At 36.1% G+C, this 22,139-nt stretch overlaps 1 protein-coding gene across 7 annotated transcripts in view; it reads left to right on the top strand.

The window, feature by feature from the left end:
- TAX1BP1 (Tax1 binding protein 1) overlaps positions 1 to 22,139 on the top strand; it is a 66,309-nt gene that overhangs the window by 9,056 nt on the left and 35,114 nt on the right. For all 7 annotated transcript variants that reach the window (XM_080386497.1, XM_080386498.1, XM_080386492.1 and 4 more), the window contains 3 exons: positions 9,691 to 9,793; positions 14,140 to 14,327; positions 15,903 to 16,061. In XM_080386497.1, the coding sequence (XP_080242623.1) occupies positions 9,691 to 9,793; positions 14,140 to 14,327; positions 15,903 to 16,061 (450 nt within the window). The remainder of the gene's footprint in view (positions 1 to 9,690; positions 9,794 to 14,139; positions 14,328 to 15,902; positions 16,062 to 22,139) is intronic.

Raw genomic sequence — 22,139 nt, 5'->3', positions numbered from 1 at the left:
CCGTTCTTTGAGAATGTTGACATGTAGACATGTACCCCCAAGGAAATCTTTAGTTTCTTGAAGTCTACATTTTTAATATCCACAGCTTAAAAATGGTGATCTGACATTCTGGTAACTTAACATAAGGAAAAACTAAATAACCAGGATTGGGAAGCTCTTAGTAACTTATTTGAACACAAGAAGTGCCTGCTTGCTGTGAGAGAGTACTCGGTATTTAGGAGGTCGCACCTGAACTACTGTTTGTGCATCAGTGCAGTACCTGTATTTGCATGCAACTTTTTTTCTGTCTTTTCAATGTACTGATTTATAGCAAACCTCAGAATTAACTTGTCAGTGGTCAGAAAGTTCCGTAGCAGAATTTAACAGTGGATTTGATGGACACCTAAGAAATAGCTTGGTGGTTGTGTTTTATCAAGACAATATAGGTATGTTTTTGTAAAGTACCTGGGTTATTTAGTCTCCTTTGGACTGCAAATAACAGTACAACTTGTGTGAGTCATTTCAATGTCCTGATTTTGTTGTAGTTTAGGGTGGGGTGTTTTTTTTTTTTTTTTAGGATACCAATTACTTCCATATATACAGATCATGTTATGAAGTGTAGTGCGAAAGCTGGATGTGTTACTGTCCACACGCATGTAGAAATACAACTTTTCTGGCATGGAATCATCACTGCATAGCGGGGCATGATAGATACAGGAATGTGTAGTGCACAGTGTGTCCTATTGTTAAAATAGCTGGGAATAGAATTACTGGAATGCAGAATGTTTTGAGTATTGCTGTGTCCATGAATTAGAGTGATTCTGTTGATTTCTGATTTGCCTTCTTTGGAAACACGTTGTAAATTGTTAACAGAGATAATCTTTTTCTTAGGGGAAAAAAAAAGAAATCTGTGGCAACCTTGTTCACTGTTTCTAAACTAGATGAAGAGAAAGATGATCTGGGTTTACGTGATACTACTTTTAACAAGGCAGTTTGAAGTTTAATTCCAATCTAGTGTCACTGTTTTTCTAAAAATATTTGCTATGGGAGGTTTGTGTGGTCAGAGGCAGAGCGGGCATAACAAAGTGGTCCATAGCTGGTAAGAATTTTGAAGTAAAAGGTTGTGCTAATTTATAGTTATATCATGAGATGTGATAGTAAATGAGTATTTCACTTAAACTCCAGCCACCCTTTTTTGTTACATTTTTATGCTTATCTTTCAAAGTAAACTGTAACTTTTACTCTTTGATCTGTCATAAAATTTCCTGGACAGTCATTTACATATGTAACAGGTTTTCTTTTAGAGAGTTCATATTGTTTTGGTTTTTATTTTGATTTATACCTAATAAGAGAGAAAGTTGATCCTGTTGGTCTAGGCAGTCTGCCAACGTAATTTTGACATATTCTTCTGAACTATGACGTAGAAATACAACCAATAATGATGATGATAGGTTAGTATTCTGATAGTACTTTGATACTGCAGCAAATACCATATGTTCTCAACAGCCCAAGGTAAAAAAATTGCCTGAATACATTCGTAACGTTCAGCAGAGATGGACTGGTTCAGGTCTGGGCATAAGAGAACGTCTTAACATTACGGCTTTTCGTTAAGAGTCTAGAGTACCTTGTAGCCGTCTTCTACCCCAGAATGTTTCAGCTTTAGGGATACTGCTGTAAAACAAATTTTTCTCTCTGTGTGAGCAGCAAGGTCATGTCTGAAGAGAAGTCTTAAATGGCTTGGTCTGTGGTAAGTCACAAGTTGCATGTGATATAAGGTGATCACAGACATACTACAAAACCCAAGAGTGTAGCTTTGACTTCGCTGTTTAATTTATTTTGAAATGCCTATGCCTTAATGTTACTGAGGTGTACTTAATACTTTAATAAGTAGTTTTTCTTATGTCCATGTTCTGAAATCTTTTGTACAGTTTGACTTTTTCAGAATTGGCATCTCTATATGGTTATTCGATGATTATGCATGTGTTCAAAATTGTATCATGTTAGCAGCATGTCAGTGTTAACAGTAAATTATCAGTAAGTTTGCTCAGTATGAGGTTCGCTGCCCCCAGATGTTTTACTTTTTCCATCTGTTAATTGGCTTAGAAGAAGAAATGACTGTTGTGGTTTTATCCCAGCCAGCAGCTAAGTACCACACAGCTGTTTGCTCACCTACCCACCCCCCAGTAGGATGGGGAGGAGAATCAGAAAAAAGGTAAAACCTGTGGGTTGAAATAAGTACAGTTTAATAACTGAAATAAAGTAAAATATAATACTACTACCACTAATAATAATTCTAATGAAAAGGGAGATAACAAAAAGAGAGACATAAAATTAAAGGAAAAAACCCCAAAACAAACAAGTGATGTACAGTACAATTGCTTACCACCCACTGACCAATGCCCAGCCAGTCCCTGAGCAGTGATTTTGCCCCTCCCCACCAATTCCCCCCAGTTTATATGCTGAGCATGTTATTCTATGGTGCGGAATATCCCTTGGGCCAGTTTGGGTCAGCTGTCCTGGCTATGTCCTCTCCCAACTTCTTGTGTCCCTCCAGGCTTTTTGCTGACAGGGTACAAGAAGCTGAAAAGTCCTTCAGTTAGTATAAAAACTACTTATTAGCAGCTGTTGGCGAAATGTGAATATGGGGAAAGCTAATTGCACTGAGTGACATTTCAGTAAGAAAGTTGCTTGTAAGTGTGGGGCAACACAGAAGAAGAAAAAAACTTTTCATGATGACTATATGCCTGTTTATTAGTAGAAGGAAAACCTGTCTGGTATGAGTATTGCGGGCAGTTGGGTTGTCCCTACTTGCCCAGTGAAATTGCAGAGTGCTTGCTGTTAGACGTCTTAACCTCTACCAGACTTAAACATTTCTGCTCTGACTACAGAGTTGGTTTCTATGACTAAAAAGTAGTTTATGATGTCCTAAATTGAAATAAGCCTTTTTGCTTAAAAGTAGGTATATAGTGAATAGATTACTCTGTAATGGCCATTAAAGCTTTCCATTTTATGGAGGGATAATTAAATAAAATAAGGCTTGGTTTACTAACACATTTGTACGTAACATAATCTGGATATGACGTGTTTGTAGGAGACATGATGTTTAGTCATGTTTTTGGTTTAAAAACATGGGCTGAGAAGGTAACAGTAGGATTTGATTCCTGGGTTATTAATCTATTGGTTAACATCTTGGAAGCAAGAATATGGGAATTTATGCACAACTTTCTAATTGAAAAATGGATATCTGAGTGGAGTTTGTGAGAATTAAATGTAGAGAAATGGAGACGATAGAATGCATTAATACTAGGTTAGCAGACTTTATTTCTAAATCTTACATGGACTATTTTTTTGTTGTTGTTGGTTTAGGGAAGTTGCATCATCCAAGTCTTATGTGCTCTTTTGTTTAAGAAGTAAGCAAGTTAATATATTTTTTTTAGGAGTTGACTCGGAGCAAAATGTTTTCAGTGAATTCCTGAGAGAGCAGTGGTATCAGCACAGCCAGTCAACACATCAGATGATGAACTTGAGTTCATAGTTCACAAGTCTTGTGTGTAGTTTGACAGGTCATTTATGCTGGAGTTCTTGTGTAATTTGTAATGTTTGTGTGATTGAACGTGGATATTGTAATGTCTGCCATTACCCATGCCAAGTTTTTAAGTTAGACTAGTAAACTGTGCCCCTTTTACTCATCCTGGCTCACAGGAAGTTTCACAGTATGTCCCATTGAAAGTTCTCATTTATTTTAAGATTTCTGATGGTAAGAAAGTACTAATGTGCATTTGTTTCAGCTTTAGCACGTTGATTGGAACTTGGGTTTATGTTAGTAATTGACAATACTTTGTTTGCTGTGTTGTGTGTTCCCCCCTTTTCCCCCCGACCCCCACTGGAGTTCCGACTGAGGTTTTTGTAGAATGGCAAAGTCTAGGGATTTTGATCGAGATACTGTTTCAGTTGAATTGCTTTCACTTTGAAAGTCTTACTCTAGATTTTGAGTACTTTTTTTTGTGTTGTATTCTCTTCTAGTCAACAGTATAAATTTAAAATGAAAAAGCATATTATGTAAGTATTTGTTTCTGGGTTTGTATACCATTTTAGTTGGCATTCTAATTAAGTGTTGTGTGTGGTGTGTTTTTTTTTTTTTTAATTTGGTTTCACATTTTAGTACATCAGAATATACTCTTCATTGCAAAATAGGCCTGTAACTTCACGTGAGCCTAAACAGGAATTAAGTGTGAATTTCCACATCTTTCTTCTCACATCCAGGTTTTTAACAGCTTTTAAGTTCTAATTATTAATGAAAATAAATATGCTTGCAGCTGGAGTAATTAGATCATAAATTTTTACAACTTCGTCAGTAAATGAAAGAAACAGAAGATGAAACAATGCAATTGAAGGCTTGATTTCAACTATATTTTATAATGGCTGTAATTTCAGTTGACTTATTTTTCATTGTTATTGAAGTTCAAATACAGAAATGAAATTTGCAAATCTTTCTTAGAAGCATTTGTGTGTTTTCTGTAATGTTCTCATGAATACACATGGTCGTTGTTAGTCATCAGCTGTTTTGGTAGTTGCAATGGTCAAACTCCTGTTCTTAAAGGTTTGAAGATTTTTTTTCTGATTAAAAAAAGACTGAACTTTGACTGCTTTTGTTTTCTGACGTGTTATGCCAGTTCTGTTGTTTTTCCATTTTCTTAGTTTTTTGAATAGAAATAATACTGCAAGATGCCAGTAAATTACATACTTAACCACTTATTTCCATTTTCTACTTTGGTGTAAAATTGTTAGGGTTTTGTTTTGGCTTTTTTGTTTAACTTTGAGGCAGGTAGAGTTTGAATGATGTGGAAAAGGAATGACTAAAGACTAATAGACACAAATTTGTGATAAAAGTTCTATGGAGCATTTAAATTGTATTTAAATAGCATCTTCATTTACTTTTTAACATGCATTCATGTTCTAGTAGAGTACTAGAGAGAGTCTGGGCACAAACTAAAGAAGCCGCTCTGCTACTTTCTATTTTCATGCTGAGGCCCTCTCAAATATTTGAGAATTCCTCTGCTTCTACTTGTTAATTTTCAGTTCTAACATAAAGTCAGTGTTTGAAACTTTTCTTCTGCTCTGTTGCTATTCTGGGATTGTCATGGTAACTCTTACCATAGAGAAGCTTGGAGATACGAATAATCGAAACAGATTTAGGATTCATTTAGATATTTCTGCCCCCCCCCCCCCCCCCCCCCCCCAATAGATTTTGTGTCCTTGGTGTTTCAGTGTAAGTATGGTAGGGTCAAAGGAGCTACCTCATCCCAAGAACTGGAGCATCAGCTGCAAAAGCTTTTGCGAGGGGGCAAGTTAACCCTTATCTGCTTCTTGAATGTTGTTCTATGGAGAAAATATTTCTGAAAAGGAAATACTAGGATTAATTTATCTGCTTTTAACTTAACAAAGCTTACCTTTAAGTTTTCAAATTATGAGATTAAAGAATATTCTGGCCAGGGAACTCTTTTTAGTCTGTGCTCAGGTATCACTATGTCAAATTCTATAGCTTTCACAGGAAGTGGCATTTCAGTAACTGTAAAGTTTCTTAAAACTACATATGCAATAAGTAAATAAATTACTTTTTTTTAAAACATTCTCAGTTTTTCTCCAGTGTACACTACTGATCGATACTATTTACCCCATGCTAACTGTAGTTGACAACACCTACCTGTCGAATCGTCCGATTTCCTGAATCCTGTGCTATTACCAGGCAGATGCACAAACTCTTATGTTTACAAGAAAAGCTTCAATTTGCCCTTTTTTAGTATGTCCTAAGCAGAATTGTAATTGTATGGGCCAGTTGCTGTAATTGTCTTTTTAATTAAAAATAATAATTACAAAGAAACAACAAAAAAGACAACAAAACCACCTTCATGGACATTTGCCTTAAGTAGCAATTTTTTTTCCTGTTGGTGCCGTCTAGATAAGGTCTTCACAACAAACAGGTCCTTGTGGGGAATCTGGACTCTTCTCTCCCTCTGGAGACTAACCTGGAAGATAGTCTGTATTAATTGTAATAAGTTTTGTTGCTTTGATCAGCAATCAGATAAATAGTTTAGGTTTTCTGATTCCTTTCACTTAAATGAAAATCTTTTTTCCAAGCTAATATGCCTGATGATGAGGATGCTGTTCATTTTAGTTTCCACAGCTACAGTGTTTTGTTCTGTTTTTCTTGTAAAATCATTGTGGGGCTGTTGAAAAGTACTCCCATCTTCCTCTTCATCATTTTTTTTGTTGATTTCTTCTGTAGCTTTTGCCACTAGTTTCAGTTTACCTTAAATTTTATTTACTTTCCCCTTAAGCAATCTTAAAATTTCTTTATCTAGTTGTAACCCTATTTTTAGGCAGCTATTGTTTTTCCTTCTAGGCTGAAAGAAACAGCTTTGTCAGAGGTCACATTTAGGTTATTGCTGAGTCACCCAATGTGTTTTTATAGTCTCATATCTGTGATAGTATAATCTGTTGCCATAGAGTGTTTCTGAACCACTGTGTACTTCATACTAGACTTGTAAAAGACAATATTGTCAAAAGATATAAAGGTTTGATTAAAAAAAAAATTAAATAGCTATCAACAGGTTTTAAAGATCTAGATACTGGACCTAAAACATCCTTTACTTAATTTTGCCTTTGTTTTCTTCTTGGCGTGTCATTACTTTGGTTTTGCTCCTTGTTTCTTTCATCTAAGAAACAATCCTATGGCAGTTAATGATAGTGATTGCTCAGTAGGAAGGATATTGAATAATGTTACCAAGTTAACTTGCTTTACTGCAGAATACACAAACTTCCCCTTTTTAAATGTATGCAGCTGTGAGGAAGATGAGATTTGTTAATACTTCCTTCTCTGCACTGTCACATTTTGACATGTGCAACCTGTAGCAGGGAAGACCCTCATCTGCTGAAATCCTGCGCAGCGGAAAGAGCCGTTGTGTAGTCTGCACCTGCTGATACCTTGCGTGTGCCCATTTAGAAATAATTGGATTCTCGGGATTGTAAGAGTATAAGATGGGGAGCTTTGGTAGGGGAAGCAGATGGTGGGTGAAAGGAAATAGGAGGAGTACCTGGAGAAAATACCCTGGGAAGTTCACCCCACATGTATCGCTCACTAGCTCTTGATGTGTCACACAGTTCTTTCTATCAGTATCCCACAGATTAGAGTCACACTTGGAAATACATCACCTGCTGAGAAACAGGCCAGGAGAGTTATTTGTTCTCAGCATAATTGCTCCTCTTGTTTTTATCAGTATGGCTAAAGGATTTTTAAGGTTATATAAAGCTTATGTGGATTACTGGTACAGGTAAAGTACTCATAAAAATAACTTACGGTTTCAGAATAGATCATTTAATTTACAAATCAATGTGATACCTAAAAAAAAAAAAAAAAAAAAAAGCTACAATCTCGGAGAAAAAATTTAATCAGAAGTTGAGCTGATCTCCCAGAGGGACCATTTTTGTTTTTATATTAACTTGATTTTGTTCCTTCTCTTTTAAGTTTTCCAAAGTATTAATTATCAGAAGGAAGGATATTATTTCACTCAGGAAAATAACGTCAGAATCGGAGTGTGTGTGTGTTGTGTGCTTTTTTTTAAACAGAAATGAAAACTATAGAGTAGGATGAAAATATTACTTCTGTATTTGTTCCTGACAAAATTCAGTTTCCCTTCTGAAATCAAAAAGAACAAGATGGAGACTTTTCATACATTGAGAACTACATTTGAAGCGATATCTGCTTTATTTAGGGCAACAAGTAATGGTATATGATTCCATTTTTTGAGGTAAAAGCATGTTCAGCAAAAAAGATGTAATTAACATCAGACTTCGATTTGAAGACATGGCTAATGTGAAAATTTGCGAAATGTTTTTTCCCTGTGAATTTTTATTGAGGAAAAATTGCTTTCACCACCCTCCTTCAGGTTACTGGAAGAGCTTTTCTTGTTATTTCTGAGATGCTTAACAGTGTGGGAATAACAACCCCAGGAAATCTCATTTCACTGACATCTGTAAAAGCTCCTTGATAGGAGACACAGAAATCTTCAAAATTTTGCCTGAGAATAGACTTAAGATGTAGTAGATGATTCCATTCTAGATGATGAGTCAGAAGCCTGAACTGCTTGTCTCTAATGAATGTTGCCTTCAAGAAGTGACTGTAGTTAGCAAAATGAAAATTGATTTTGCTGTTATTCATTGATGTTTTTAAAGAATATAACGAAGGCCTGGTCATCTCAGACCAGGTCCTGTCCGTCCCCTCCAACATTAGCTTTCACCACACTTTTAATACAAAATGAAGTGTAATGGACATCTATGGAATAATCTATTCACAATTTTTTTCTAATGCTAATTATTTATTTTTATACATGAAATGTGTAATGCTGTATACATATATAATTGCTATTGAATGACATTCAGTTCTCTCTTCTCTTTGCCTAAATCTCCATTTTTTATTTTTTTTTTTCTTAAAGCTGACAACTTAAAAATTTTCTTAATGCTTTTGTAACATACTATTGCAACGTATCCTTTATAAAGGAGGATTTGGTATGAAAGTTCAGAAGTCGCATCTATTGAAGTAATAAAATTAATGATTGGTAACTTCATAATTCTTGGTGGGATTTTTATGTTGTGTGGTTGTTTTTTTTTTTTTTCTTCTTCTACTTGAAATGCTGTCTTGCCTGATAAAAATTGGTAAACAATTTCTCTCCTTTCCTCTTTCTAACTCTTTCAAGACAGTATACTCGGTTACTGATAAATCATACTACACCTAGCTTTTGACAAGCTTTTCTATAATTTTTTTTAGTCAGTGGAATAAAGCAGGTTTCTTCTTCTCCTTTACTATTACACTATTATTAATATCCATTGCTTTACAGTAGTTGTTTTGGGTTTTAGGTTTAGGTGCATGTATTTCAAACTTGTTGGGATAAGTTTCTCCAGAGGATAGCAGTTCTTACTGTACAGAACTGTACTGTTACAAAAAAAATCTAAAAGCAGGTGTTTATTGAAGTTAGTGGGAAGACTGCTCCAACTTCAATAAGTTAGTGTTTCGTGCATTTTTTTTCCCTCCGTGCACCCATAGCATGTATGTATGGGAGCACTAGTACTCCAGTAAAATGCTGGTCTTTTGTATTGCAGAAATTGTCTAAAGTAGCCATGTCAGATTTGGCCTTTTTGGTAGAGAAGAGAGCTATGTTTAATTTCTTCATTTTTGTTTTCTGACAAACCTGTTGGGTTATGGACACAAAATAGTCAAGTGTTGACAGAAATTACAAAAATATTAATTCTGAATTTTATAGTGAGATTTTCTTGGTGTATTTTTAATATAGTAATGTATATCTTTATAGGAAAAAAAAAATCACGAACCAAATAGTAGTTTAATGTATAGTGAAAACTGTCTGGTGCTTTAATTTATATAGACCCTTTTATTGCCTTAGACCCATTTATTGCCTTAGGTAACAACTTAATAAAATTCATGCTAAATCTCTTGACATGCTTGTTAAAATATTCCTGATTTGTAAACATTGTTAAGTATCTTTTTATTGCACGTTGAAGCAGAAATATGCATATTACAGTATGTTGTAAAGGCCAGACCATGATATCTTAACTGTGTATAACAAATTCTCCTGCTTAACGTTTTGGTGGTGTTTTTTTTTTTTTTTTTTTTTTTTTTTTTTTTTGCTTTTATTTTAGGTTGGTTGGAGTACTGCAAGAGATTATTACACATTTCTTTGGTCACCTATGCCAGAAAATTATGTGGAAGGATCAACTGTTAACTGTGTGCTGACTTTTCAAGGTGAATATAAAGCAGTGTCTACCTGTATTTTCCAGCCTAGCTTTTTAAATATTTATTTTTTCATTATGATGCTGAGGGTTGTATAACAGTTCTAGACTTTTACAAACTGTAGTGTGTTTGCATGGCAAGGTTTTGGTAGTGGCAGGCCTACAGGGGTGGCTTTTGTGAGAAGATGCCAGAAGCTTCCCCTGTGTCCAATGGAGCCTATGCCAGCTGGCTTCAAGATGGACCCACCACCAGCCAGGGCTGAGCTAATCGGTGAGTGTTAGCACCTCTGTGATAGCGTATTAAGAAGGGAAAAAAACCCTCCAAACCTGCACCAGTGGGAGAGAGGAGTTAGAATATGTGAGAGCAACAGCTCTGCAAACACCAAGGTCAGTGAAGAAGGAGGGAAAGGAGGTGCTCCAGGTACCAGAGCGGAGATTCCCCTGCAGCCTGGGATGAAGACCATGGAGAGGCAGGCTGTCCCCCTCAGCCCATGGAGGTCCATGCTGGAGCAGATACCCACCTGCAGCCCATGGAGGACCCAAAACCAGAGCAGGTGGAAGCTGGAAGGAGGCTGTGTGACCTGTGGGAAGCACATGCTGAAGGAGGTTTGCTGGCAGGACTTGTGGACCTGTGGGGGGACCCGCACTAGTCTCTTGCTGAAGGGCTGCACTCTGCGGAAGAGACCCACAGTGGGGCAGTGTGTGAAGAACTGTAGTCTGTGGGATGGACTCACATTGGAGGAGTTCATGGAGAACTCTCTCCCATGGGAGGGACCCCACACTGGAGCAGGGGAAGAGTGTGAGGAGGAAAGAGCTGCAGACGTGTGCAATGAAGTGACGACTCTAACAGCCATTCCCTGTTGCCCTGTGCTGCTCAGGAGGAGGATGTAGAAATCGGGAATTAAGTCAAGCCCAGGAAGAAGGAAGGGGTGGGTGGAAGGTGTTTTGTCTGATTTGAATAGCAATAAATTAAGCTAGTTTTCCCCAAGTTGACTCTGCTTTGCCCGTGATGGTAATTGCTGAGTGGTCTCCCTGTCCTTATCTTGACCCATGAGCCTTTTGTTATATTATTCTCTCTCCTGTCTGGTCGAGGAGGGGAGTGATAGAGCAGTTTTGGTGGGCACCTAGTATTCAGCGATTGTCTGGCCACTACAACAGACATAAATGGGAGGAGGATTTTCCACATTTCACTGTGTGAAGTCCAGTCTTATTTTTAGACGTCAACAAAATTGTGAGTAGTATATGACAATGTTTTTTACATAGTAATGGACAATATTAATGACTAATAGAACAGATTCACTGGAAACTATTAAAATACAGGAAGTGACTTTGTTTATTCATCAGCAGGGCTTTTCAATCTTGGAATCTCTTAATCCATTGTGTTTTTACATTGTCTTCAGTCTCCGAAGTTTAAACATCGTTCTCAATGTAAAGTGATCCTTGTCAAATAATAAATAACACAGATGATGGTTTGGTGAAGGTTCAGAGTAGTCAGAGTTGCAGAAGACCTTTTGACAATGAGGAATTGATGAAAACGATGAAAAGGACTGAGGTTTTTAAGAATAAAGAACAAAATGGAAAACGTTACACTGCTGTACAAATCTATAGTTCAACTGCATTTTCAACACTGTGGAGATCAGATCATCTCAGTCTACTTTGCAATCTCAGATAAGATGTAGTAGAATGAATGAACGAAGTGTGACAAGAAAGATCAAAATTAAATAGTTTCTGTGTAAAGGTGTGGTGTTACCAAGATGAGGGCCACACTCTTCTCACTAAGCATGAAAAGGGACAATAACCATGGATTGTGGCCTGGGAGGTTCTTTTTCTGCCAAGAGGGAGCAGTGCAGCACTTGAAAAGGCATCCCTGGTTTGGAAGGATGGGAATTCCATACAGTTGCTTAGACACAGCCATAGTAGTGTCAGACTGGTGCTGACAACACTTTTGAGTGGGAAGCTGGACTAGGTGACCTTCAGAACTTACTTCTGCCAGGGAAAGGGAAATAATGAATAGTGGGTGATGGCTCTAAAATCAGCTGCTCATGGTATGAGTGGATTATCCATTGTTTGTATTTAAAGAAGCAAATGGAGCCCTCAATATAAGATACCAAATTAAAGGTTCAAAACAGAGGTTGAGATGATACTTGTTCTGCACATTGACTGCGTTAAATGTGTTGCTGCAGGACATCACAAATCTCAAAAAATCTACACACATTCAAAGTTGCATGTAAAAAGAGCACTTCCATTAAACTTGTTTATTGCTTTTCTGCTTATTAACAGAATTTTATGTACCATTTTATGTTCTTTTTTACTTCCCAGAGTTTGCTTTAGTCTTTGTGTGTGTGTGTGTGTTTAAAAGCTTAACGTTTATAGAAGAGATAACTGAAATCCTGAAATGACTACTACCTTGTTAGTTTTTTGTCTTGTCAAAGCTGTAAATAGTGGTAGCTTCGATGAGTTCACTGTGTTTTCTCTTTAACCAAGTAATTTTTTTCTGGTACTTTTGATGATCATATCCATGTGATCTGATCATTTTATAACCTTGAAATATATGAAAAGTATGTATGATCTGTAGGAACTGGAAGGAGATCATTTCTTTTGCAGTTACCAAAATTCACTGAATGAATGAATTTGGGTTGGACTGAAACTAGAAGTGACCTAGAAACTTAGGACTCTACATGCCATTTTCAGTCCTTCGTCCTTAGAAGTTTTACCACACATGAAGACACTTAAGTAACTGCCTTATCTGTTATGTTCCATGCTGACAGTTTTCTACTTTTACAGGGTTGCCAGATTAGTCTCCATTCAGTCTCCCAGTTGTGTTTGGCAAGGTATTTTAGTGCTACTGAGATGACATCAGTAGAGCTTACAGGAGTTTAATTAACTGAGATAAATAGTAAACGTTGTGCAGCATGCTTTAAGGATTTTTTTTTAAGATCAAGTGGGTGTGCTGGGAGAAAATAATTAGGAATCTGTTCTTTCCAATACCTGTTTGATACAGGAAAAAAGACTGAGTAGTATTAAAATAAGTTTGTCTGAACCAGTATTAAAACTTGTTGGAGCTGCAAAGTAGATTGTTCTGAATTTGTTTCTGCACAGTGTCACCTTATTTAAGCACTGAATCAGGTAAACTGAACTGCAGTGCTATATAGGAAATAGTGGTCAGGTCTAAAAGCACAGAATCCTGAAGTTTTTAGATTAAGATTCTGTTCCCTGAGCTACAGTTAATAAAGTGTAAGACTAATGGAAACATGAAGTGCTTGGTACAAGTGCTGTCCATATAGTATGTGTAATGTTTTACCAGTTGTAGGAAGAGTCTTCCAGGAATCTGGAGTAAAAGTTGGTAAATAGAAATGAATGGTAAGTTAGAAGGGGAATTGTGGCGAAATATGAACAGAAATGAGTGGTGTCACCTGCTGGGTTGAACATGAGGTGAGGATTTGTTGTGCTAGTATCATACTCAAGCTGGCTAGAGTATCTGATAATTAAGTGTTCTGAATAAAATCAATTGGGTTTCTTACCATTAAACTGGGTAAGGCATATGGCTTTTTGCATTTACTAATAACGGCAAAAATCTCATGAGTTCTGGAAATTATTTTTTAACATCCACAAATATTACCATGTGAGTCTAGGTGATGTAAGAGGCTTGATGTTGAAGCTTTACAATATTGCATAGCTACCAGAAAGATGACTTATTCTTACCTTGCAAAGTCTAGAAGAAATTTTTTGTTCAATTTTGAAAAATAAGTCCTTTGTTAAACTCCCCCCCTGCCCCTCCCCTGAAAGTTGCAGCTTGTGTCATCCATTCAGAGCATTCCTGTGCTTTGGCATTTACAAATAGTAAAAGCAAACTGTGGTTACTTCACAAAAAACATGCAAAATATTGAACCTGATAAAGTTGCAGATGTCTTTATCATTGCATGTTATTCTGTCTTTGTCTAGGTTTTTTTTTGGTTATATAGGTATTCCAAGCTCAAAAAACTGCTAACTCTTTGCTGTTGTGAGTGTACAAGTTGCATAATAACATGGTCCTGATCCAGCTTTAGGGCATCTGATTGCTAATGATTCTGTTTCATAAATACACAAACAGCAGCTATTACCTAATGTATGTAAGGTGGTATGTACAAATACCACGTATTACCTGACACTGTTTTGGCATTTGTCTTAAAAACTGGGAAAAATGGTTGGGGGATGAAAGTTACTAAATAGGGTATTTCCTTTCTTCTGTTTTGGTGATTTATATGTGCCTTATGTTATAAGCATGAAATTGGTAAGTCAAACATGAATTGGTAATCTGTTTCCACATAGGCTTGTATGCTTGTGTAAAATATTTCTTCAAATATGAATTTATTTTGATAGGGTATTATCTACCAAATGATGATGGAGAATTTTACCAGTTCTGTTATGTGACTCATAAAGGAGAAATCCGTGGAGCAAGCACACCTTTCCAGTTCCGTACCTCTTCCCCTATTGAAGAATTGCTCACCATGGAAGATGAAGGCAACTCTGATATGTTAGTGGTGACCACCAAAGCTGGACTTCTTGAGGTTTGAATCAATGATTCTTAAAATATTACCTTTTATTTTTTAGTATATACATATATTTACAGGTATTGCATAACAAACCAGGAGGAAAAAAGCTACATATGTATGTGTAATATATATGTTTCTGGCTTGTTCTCCAGCATTTGGAGTTCAGAACATTTGCACATTAAATGAGTAAAGATTTTAAACTGGTTACAGGTATGGTATAGCGCTAAGCAGAGACTGAGAAGCCATAAGAGAGCAGATAGTTGGCCATTTCTCACAGCTGTACTCTCCAGCTAACTGGAAGAGGGGAAGATACCCTTTGTATGAAATGGCTTGTTGTATGGGAAGAAGTTATAGAACCCATATATTTTATTTGTGCACAAGTGAAGAGCCCTGGAAATTAAGCTGAATAATTGTAGGTGCTCAAGTATATGAGAATAGCTCTTGTTTTAAAGCAGTGTTCTGTGTTTTATGTTCTCTGCTAGATGGAGTGGTTAGACTTGTATGCTTACCTTCAGAGTCAAGATGTTTTGCTTGTTGGTATTTTGTAGGCTGAAAACTACTTAAATGCAAACAACAAAAAAACCCAAACCAACTTGATTGTATGAGTTGCTTACTAGAAAATTGCTCAGTAAGGTTTCCTTACCTTGTCGTCAGATGTTTTACCCTTTTGTCAGCTGCGTCTAGGCACATACATGCATGTATTCAAATTCACAGTTTTCAAAATTTAGGGGTAAGAGACCTAGTACGGAGAAGCATCTCTGAGTTGTTTACTTTTCAGATATGTACTCACAGTAATAAAATAAAATTAATTTTTCAGTCGTTTTTGATTATCTTGGTTCATAGAATGGGTTGGGTTGGAAGGGACCTTTAAAGATCATCTAGTCCAACTCCCTGAAATGAGCAGGGTCATCTTCAACTAGATCAGGTTGCTCAGACCCCATCCAGCCTGACCTTGAATATTTCTAGGGATGGGGCATCTACTACATCTCTGGGCAACCTGTTCCAGTGTTTTAACACCCTCATTGTAAAAGATGTCTTCCTTATATCTACTCTAAATCTGCCCTCTTTTAGTTTAAAACCATTACCCCTTGTCCTATTGCAACAGGCCCTACTAAAAAGTTTGTGCCTGTCTTATAAGCCCCCTTTCAGTATTGAAAGGCTGCTGTTCGTGTGCCAGTCCTTACTTTTGGCTGTGCATTCATTTTTTGGGTGAAATTCGTCGAACATTGCTTTAGAGTATGTACATGTCTCTCCACTCTGCAGCCATTTTTTACCAAGCTCTCATAATCATCATTAGCTCCTCCGTAGTTGATGTCACTTAGATACAGTAAAGGCACTTTACTTAAGGAGGGAAAATTTGAGTATGAATCAAGAAACTGCAAAGTGTGCTGTCTAATGGTAATATAGTACTATTCAGTTAAAGCAATGAAACTTCAGAAATTTGGGTATAAGGGAAAAATCATAAAATAATGTACCTGAGGACACACATTTTGTGCTTCTGCAGAAACACTGGAGGAATTTGTTATCCACTTACTTGATAGGAACGAAGGGGAGGAAAATTACTAAAAACCCATGGTTTTGTTTTCACAGTTTAAAATTGAAAAAATAATAAAAGAAAAAGAAGAGCTATTAAAGGTAACTTCTGTTCTGGAAAAGGAAACAGCACAACTCAGAGATCAAGTTGAAAGACTGGAAAAAGAACTTAACCATGAAAAGCAGAGATGTGACCAACTGCAAACAGAGCAAAAGGTTAGTTCTTCAACTTATTAAAGCTGACTCATAATTTCTGTAGTCCTCCTTTTCCAAGAACCAGTTAAATTGTGTGAAAATCAGCTCTCAAACCCCCTCAGCAGTTAGACAGACGTTTACACTAGAATAGGTCAGTTCCTATTAACCTCCTGCCACTGTTCCTTTTATGTCGTAAAATGGTTAAAATATTTAAGGCTTTTGGTATCAGGCTTGGTAAGATAATCAATGACAACTGTTACCAGATGTTTGACATTTAGCTGTGGAGTTCATAATGGAAAGTAGGTAATAGTTTAAAGTTTGCTTACATTAACTTAAAATGGAGGAAGGCTTTTCAAAAAACTCCCATTAAGGAATAACTACATAGAACACAGGGTACTGAAAATGGTAAAAAAAATTGTTATTGAAAGCAAAGATCAAGACTTAACAGAGAATACTACTTGCCAGTGCGTCCAAAATGTGAAAAGTAACTAGTTACCTCTCTAAAAGGCTTCACAAAGGTCTGAATTTTTTCGAAGGGAAAAGAAGCACAAACCTAAAAATCAATTTATAGTGTTAATTGATAGTGAAAATATAAATCTAGTCTAAAACAAAGCAAGCTTATTTTGGAATCCTACATATGGCAGGGAGGAAATCTAATATTATAAAATAGGCACAAAAAAGTTGGACCTAATCTATTTTTAAGCTGCTGCTTTATAAAAAACTTTTAGGAGAAGATTAAAAACATGTGGGAGGGAGGTGGTGACATGGACAAATTTGAAGTAATGAAGCCTATATAATTTAGCTGTGGACAGCAGTTAATAGGCTATTTCTAAGTCCTAGTATGTATATGTCAACAGTTCTGTGTGATACACCTTTAATAGGATTTGTTGAAGGAATCTGAAACTGTTGAAACTTTGTAGTTTCTTTTGAACAATTATAGTGAAATGGACTGGAATGTTGGGTAAGGAAAAATGAAAGGATAAGTTCTTGTTTAGAAAATTTTTCCTATAAAATACTGGTTTTAATTTCAAGTACATGGGAGAACTAGTTTAAATCAATGAGATGAAAATTAAATACTTAGAAAGTATGCATTTCATGGATTTGCAGAATCATAAGCTTAGTGGATAAATCTGAATGAGCTACACAGATACCTTTCATTGTCACGTGAGGTTCTAATTTTAAAAAAATGTTTGGAAGTAAACTGTTGGTTCTAATTCATGCTAGCTTTACAATGCTGTTCTAGAACAATTTGTTAAATGGGATTTTGATGGCTGTCCAGCAAGGTAATAAAATTCTGGAAGTTTTTCTCACAGTGAAGAAAACCCCATAACACTGGAAGTGTGATGCTGGGCAGTGGAGCACTGATCTATCCTACTTGAGCTAAGAAGTAGCTTAGTTTGCCTGCAGATGATGGGTGTATCACTTTCTGTACAGAGACTAAAGAAGGTCAAAACACTTAGTGAGCAAATTGTTCCTACATGTCAAATGATTTTCTGGGGTAATGGTTGTTGTGGCTTCCAGAGTCCTGTCCATGGCAAAGATCCATTCTCTATTTTTTGGATTGATGGATGTTGTCCCATTTGACCCAGAGATTTCTTGGTCCTGCCTGGGGAAGATAGATAGCCTCCCAACTTGCAGTGTGTTAGGAGGAGGGTTGTGTGTTTATGGTTGGACTCTACGATCTTAAGGGTCTTTTCCAACCTAAATGATTCTGTGATTCTGCAACATAGTTAAATTGTATAGGGTCAAAAAAGTCTTACTTTGGTGTGGGTTGTGTTTGGTTTTGGTTTTTTTTTTTTCTAGTTTTGGCCTTGTATTTTGTTGACATGATGATGCAGTGTCAAGAACTTCTCACTTGTATTTAGCAGGGCTATAAGTAGGTGTCTGATCTGAAGTTGGTATAGCTCTTCACATGTCTAGAATACTATAGAATTTTTCTAACTCACACAGTTATTTTTTGTCTCTTAAGTCTTTGACACTGTCTTATTTCGCATCTTTTATGTTCTAGTCTTTTTTTCACGTATCTAAAAAACCCAAATGAGTTAAAATCTCTCATTTGTTTATATACATCAGCACAATATAAATAGAGTATTACTATTGAAAATTAAACAAGCATCTACAAAATCAGGTGCAAGAAGTTAATTTTTCTTATAATTGGGAAGTTTAGTAAACAATACTTTATATATGGCACTCTAAACTTCCCAGTCTTGCTCTCCTTGCGCCTCTACCCAATACATGAAATACAGCAGTGGGTCAAGGGATTACATGATTTATCTTTGCTGGGAATGCATACAGTGCAATAATGGATTGATTTATCCTGAGCAACAGTTATGCAGCACTCAGTTGGTTTACAGTACCTAGGTTTTTATTTTCCTTGTGGTTTGTTTACAAAAACAACAAACAAACCAACCTCAAACCAAACAGTACCCTTGCACACTCCCCACTGCCCAACAACTACAAAAACAAACCCTCCACCCCCCCCCAGCTAATCTAGTCAGCTTCATGTGATGTGAATGATTATTGGCAATAAACCTAAACAATGTGTTAACTTGGATATTTATGTAAGGTTACAAGGGATAACCTTGAAATATTAAGTAATCAAAATACATTTGTATTTTATTTAACAGCAGAATCTTCACTTTAGTATGAGCTCGGTTGTTTTGGTTTGGCTTGTTGGGTTTTTTTAAGTTACAGAATGGTTATTTTAACTAAGTAATTTTGAGGGATTTTTATTTTCTTTTATTCCTAGTGCTCTTTTGTCATGTACAGGTGGTTTTTTGTTATGCTCTAAACTTTTGATACGTAAATAGATAAAAAGTGGTGTTGATGAATTTAAAATTTGTATTTTTTGGAACGTTGAACTGAGGTAAAAGTTTAACTATTTGGAGTTCTATTAAAAAAATTCTCTCAATATACTTTAGAGCTTACTAGGCTAAAGAAAAACAATACAAAACAGCCCATAAGAGAATATAATTATTGTAAACGCTAGATATCTTTACCTTTGTAGTTTGAGGAAGATGTGTTAGAATCTTTATTTCTGTTAAAAATAAACATAAGATAAATTTGACCCATGTTACAACCTCTTAACATACTAATTCTTTTTCCTTTTTGCAAGTACTTCCATCAGAAGTGCACAGATAGTATTTCTGCTTGTTCAAAGAGCCCTCTAAAAAACCACAATAATACGAAGTACTGTATTTAAAAAGCAGCAATTGGATGAGTAAAGAAAGTGGATACATCTGTACAGACTCATGCATCTGATTGTAATTGAGTACAGAGCTCTTTATGCTGCTAATGTATTGGCAACTACTATTTGTTTATTACCATTTGTATTGTGACAAGGGGGCCGTGGAGTTATGTACCCCTTTATACAAAATACTCTTCAGTTTGTCCCGTTTTTAAAAACCTGACTCAGTTTCTTCGCACCAAATAATATGGGAATCTGAGCTCATGTCTTTGTGTTTTGATCAAATGCATTATTAAGCTACTGTATATTTTTGTAATTGAACAGAATGTAGGTGACAATGTTAGACGTCAGCAGATCAATGGTGGAAAAGCTCTGAGTTCGTAATATGAAAATGTTTTGTTAAAAAACACAGTTGTCTTAAAATCCCCTTTTTATTTATGTTCACTTATATGTCTTTAGGCTACTTTCTGGTATTGATTTTTCAGTCATTTGTTTTCACAAATAGCTTAGGAGTAGTTTGGATCATTGAGAAATACCTGTAGAAAAATGAATTTCTTAATATAGACAGGATAGTTGTTGACAGGAAGTGTAACAGGTATGTTAGTGATTCCCTACCACTCTTATTTGGTCTTTCTTTCCCACCTAGTTACTATATTAGAATTCTGGGCAGTGGAACTATAGTCTTCTCTGTCTGCTTGTTGCCTGGTTGGGATGCTTTGTAAGTGTTCTTTAGAGGCTCTTCCGGAAAACATTAGGAAGAAATAAGCTAAAAGTAGATCAGTCTTTTTAAGAACATAGCATGCTAAACCGTCTAGTCAGGTGTAATACAGTCAGTGTTCCACGAAGGTTGAATATTGGGCTGTATGCATGTTTTTAAGTGGTGAAAATATTCCTGTTTCATGAGATTTTAAACCAGGTGAGCTGTGTTTGTAGTAGTTCAGACTGTAAGGACCACAACAAACTGCAGATTTCTGTTTACTAACTGCCCTTACTGTTCAGGAGGTAACAGTTGTTTGTTGCCTTCTTATAAGATAGCTGTCTCATTTTCTACCAAAGATAGGCACAAGTGTATTCAAGACATAAGTGATAATGTGCTATTAGAGTTGTTGAAACAGCTGGCCCTCTAAATGACTACTTGTCTCTAAAGGCTTCTATTTTTTTAACTTTGTGGGTTTTTTGGTGTTTTTTTTTCTTAGTATTTTATCACATGGGAATAAAAAAATATCTGCATTTCTGATTTGTATTCAACTCATGAACAGTTCTGCAGGCATAGTTTTCTCGGGTTGTCATCGCCGCCATCACAGAAAAAGACTATCATATATATTTTAGCTCTGTGCTAGTCGCTGTTTGTGCTCAGGGAGAGCATGCTCTCCAGTCCCACTGTTTTTAGTGTGCACTTGATATGTTGTGACTATTACCGTTGTGTTAATTACTGCGCCCTGCCGAAGCTTAAGATAGTGTAGAATTTGGGACAAACTCAGTCGTTTCTTTTAGGTTGATCTTTTCCTCTTATCCAGTGGCTGCTTAATGCCATATGTAGTTGTTCTGACAAGATCAGTTTAGGGAGAGGGTAAGATTTCCCTTCTTCTCCTGCCCCCCAACATGCATGCTCTTTTTAGAGTGTTCTGAAAAGCACTGTATTTTCAGTTACAGGAAAACAGTATTCCTCTGCAGCATTTTTCATGCTAGTTAAACCATTCCTAGACTCTTCTTTTTTTTTTTTCTTTCTTCTTTTTTTTTCTTCCCCAGATGACATTAAATTAGCTCTTACAGAGTGTAAAGGTTTAACTTAATCTGCAACAACCCTGTGTGGGAGTTCAGAGTAAACGTGAAATTATTGGAAATATTTCAAAAATGTCACATCTCTTTCCTAACACTCAGTTGGTGTTTCAGGGTTGGTTTTTTTTCTACTAAGATGTTCCCTGATAGCATACTTTTAATCAGAATCGTGCTGTATATACAGCTTGCAACTTTACTAATACAACACTGTTAAAATAATGATGTAATTACTCACTATGATTATTTTATTTAAGAAGATGACACATTATATATTGTCACCAGAACTGTTTCAGGTTGCTTTCAATGTTTCAACTTTTTGTTTGGTTTCCTACTAAGATAATTTGTTAACTGGTAGATACTCAAGTATGTTGAGTCACATTAGTAGGCTGCATTCATCTGAATATATTTTGCTTTTGGAGAAATTGCGAACACTGAACCAAAAACATACTGTGTTTTTATCTAAAAAAAAGATACTGTAAATATTTCTAACCTGTATCTTCTACATTATGAATCTAAAAATATATATACCTGTGTAAATAAGAACACATGCTTTTTGATCTTTGTTCACAGTTTTGTGTGTACTTAACTGTGTGTAAGCTTTCTGGCAGCAGTGCACTTGTTTAAAGATTTAAGCTACTGTTTTAAGTTTTAATATTGCTGTGCTGAACAAGAGAAAGATGCAGTAGCCATTCTGTCAGTCTTTCATCAGTTGCTCTTCTGACACTGCAGGATTATGTGAAAAGAGGTTTTGTAGCTTCGGTAGACAGCAGAGCTTGCAAATGATGCTTTTGCAATCGTTTGTCTCCCTCTAGTGGGGCGAGAGAGAGCACTTCTGAACCGATTTCTTTGATGTTACAGTGGTGACAAGTCTTGGTCTTACTCCTGTGGCAGTAGTTTCCGTAAATGTTTAACCTGAGTCAAAAGCGACAGTCTTCTAGATTACCTGCTCATTCTTTGATATTGTGAACATTTGAATAGTGTTTCTATTAGGACATTGGCATAAATTGAAGCAGAAGTGAGTGTACTAGCTTGATAAACTTGTTTTTCCATGCTTTTTTGAAAGTTAAGTTCACTTTTTAACTTTTAAGAAGTGGGCTAATTCATCTATCAGATGGGGAGTTTTAGTAGGACAT

Source organism: Falco punctatus (genome assembly GCF_963210335.1).
Source record: "Falco punctatus genome assembly, chromosome: 4".
Classification (NCBI taxonomy): domain Eukaryota; kingdom Metazoa; phylum Chordata; class Aves; order Falconiformes; family Falconidae; genus Falco; species Falco punctatus.
Note: the sequence above shows the minus strand (reverse complement) of the source record. Positions and strands in the feature narration are given on the sequence as shown.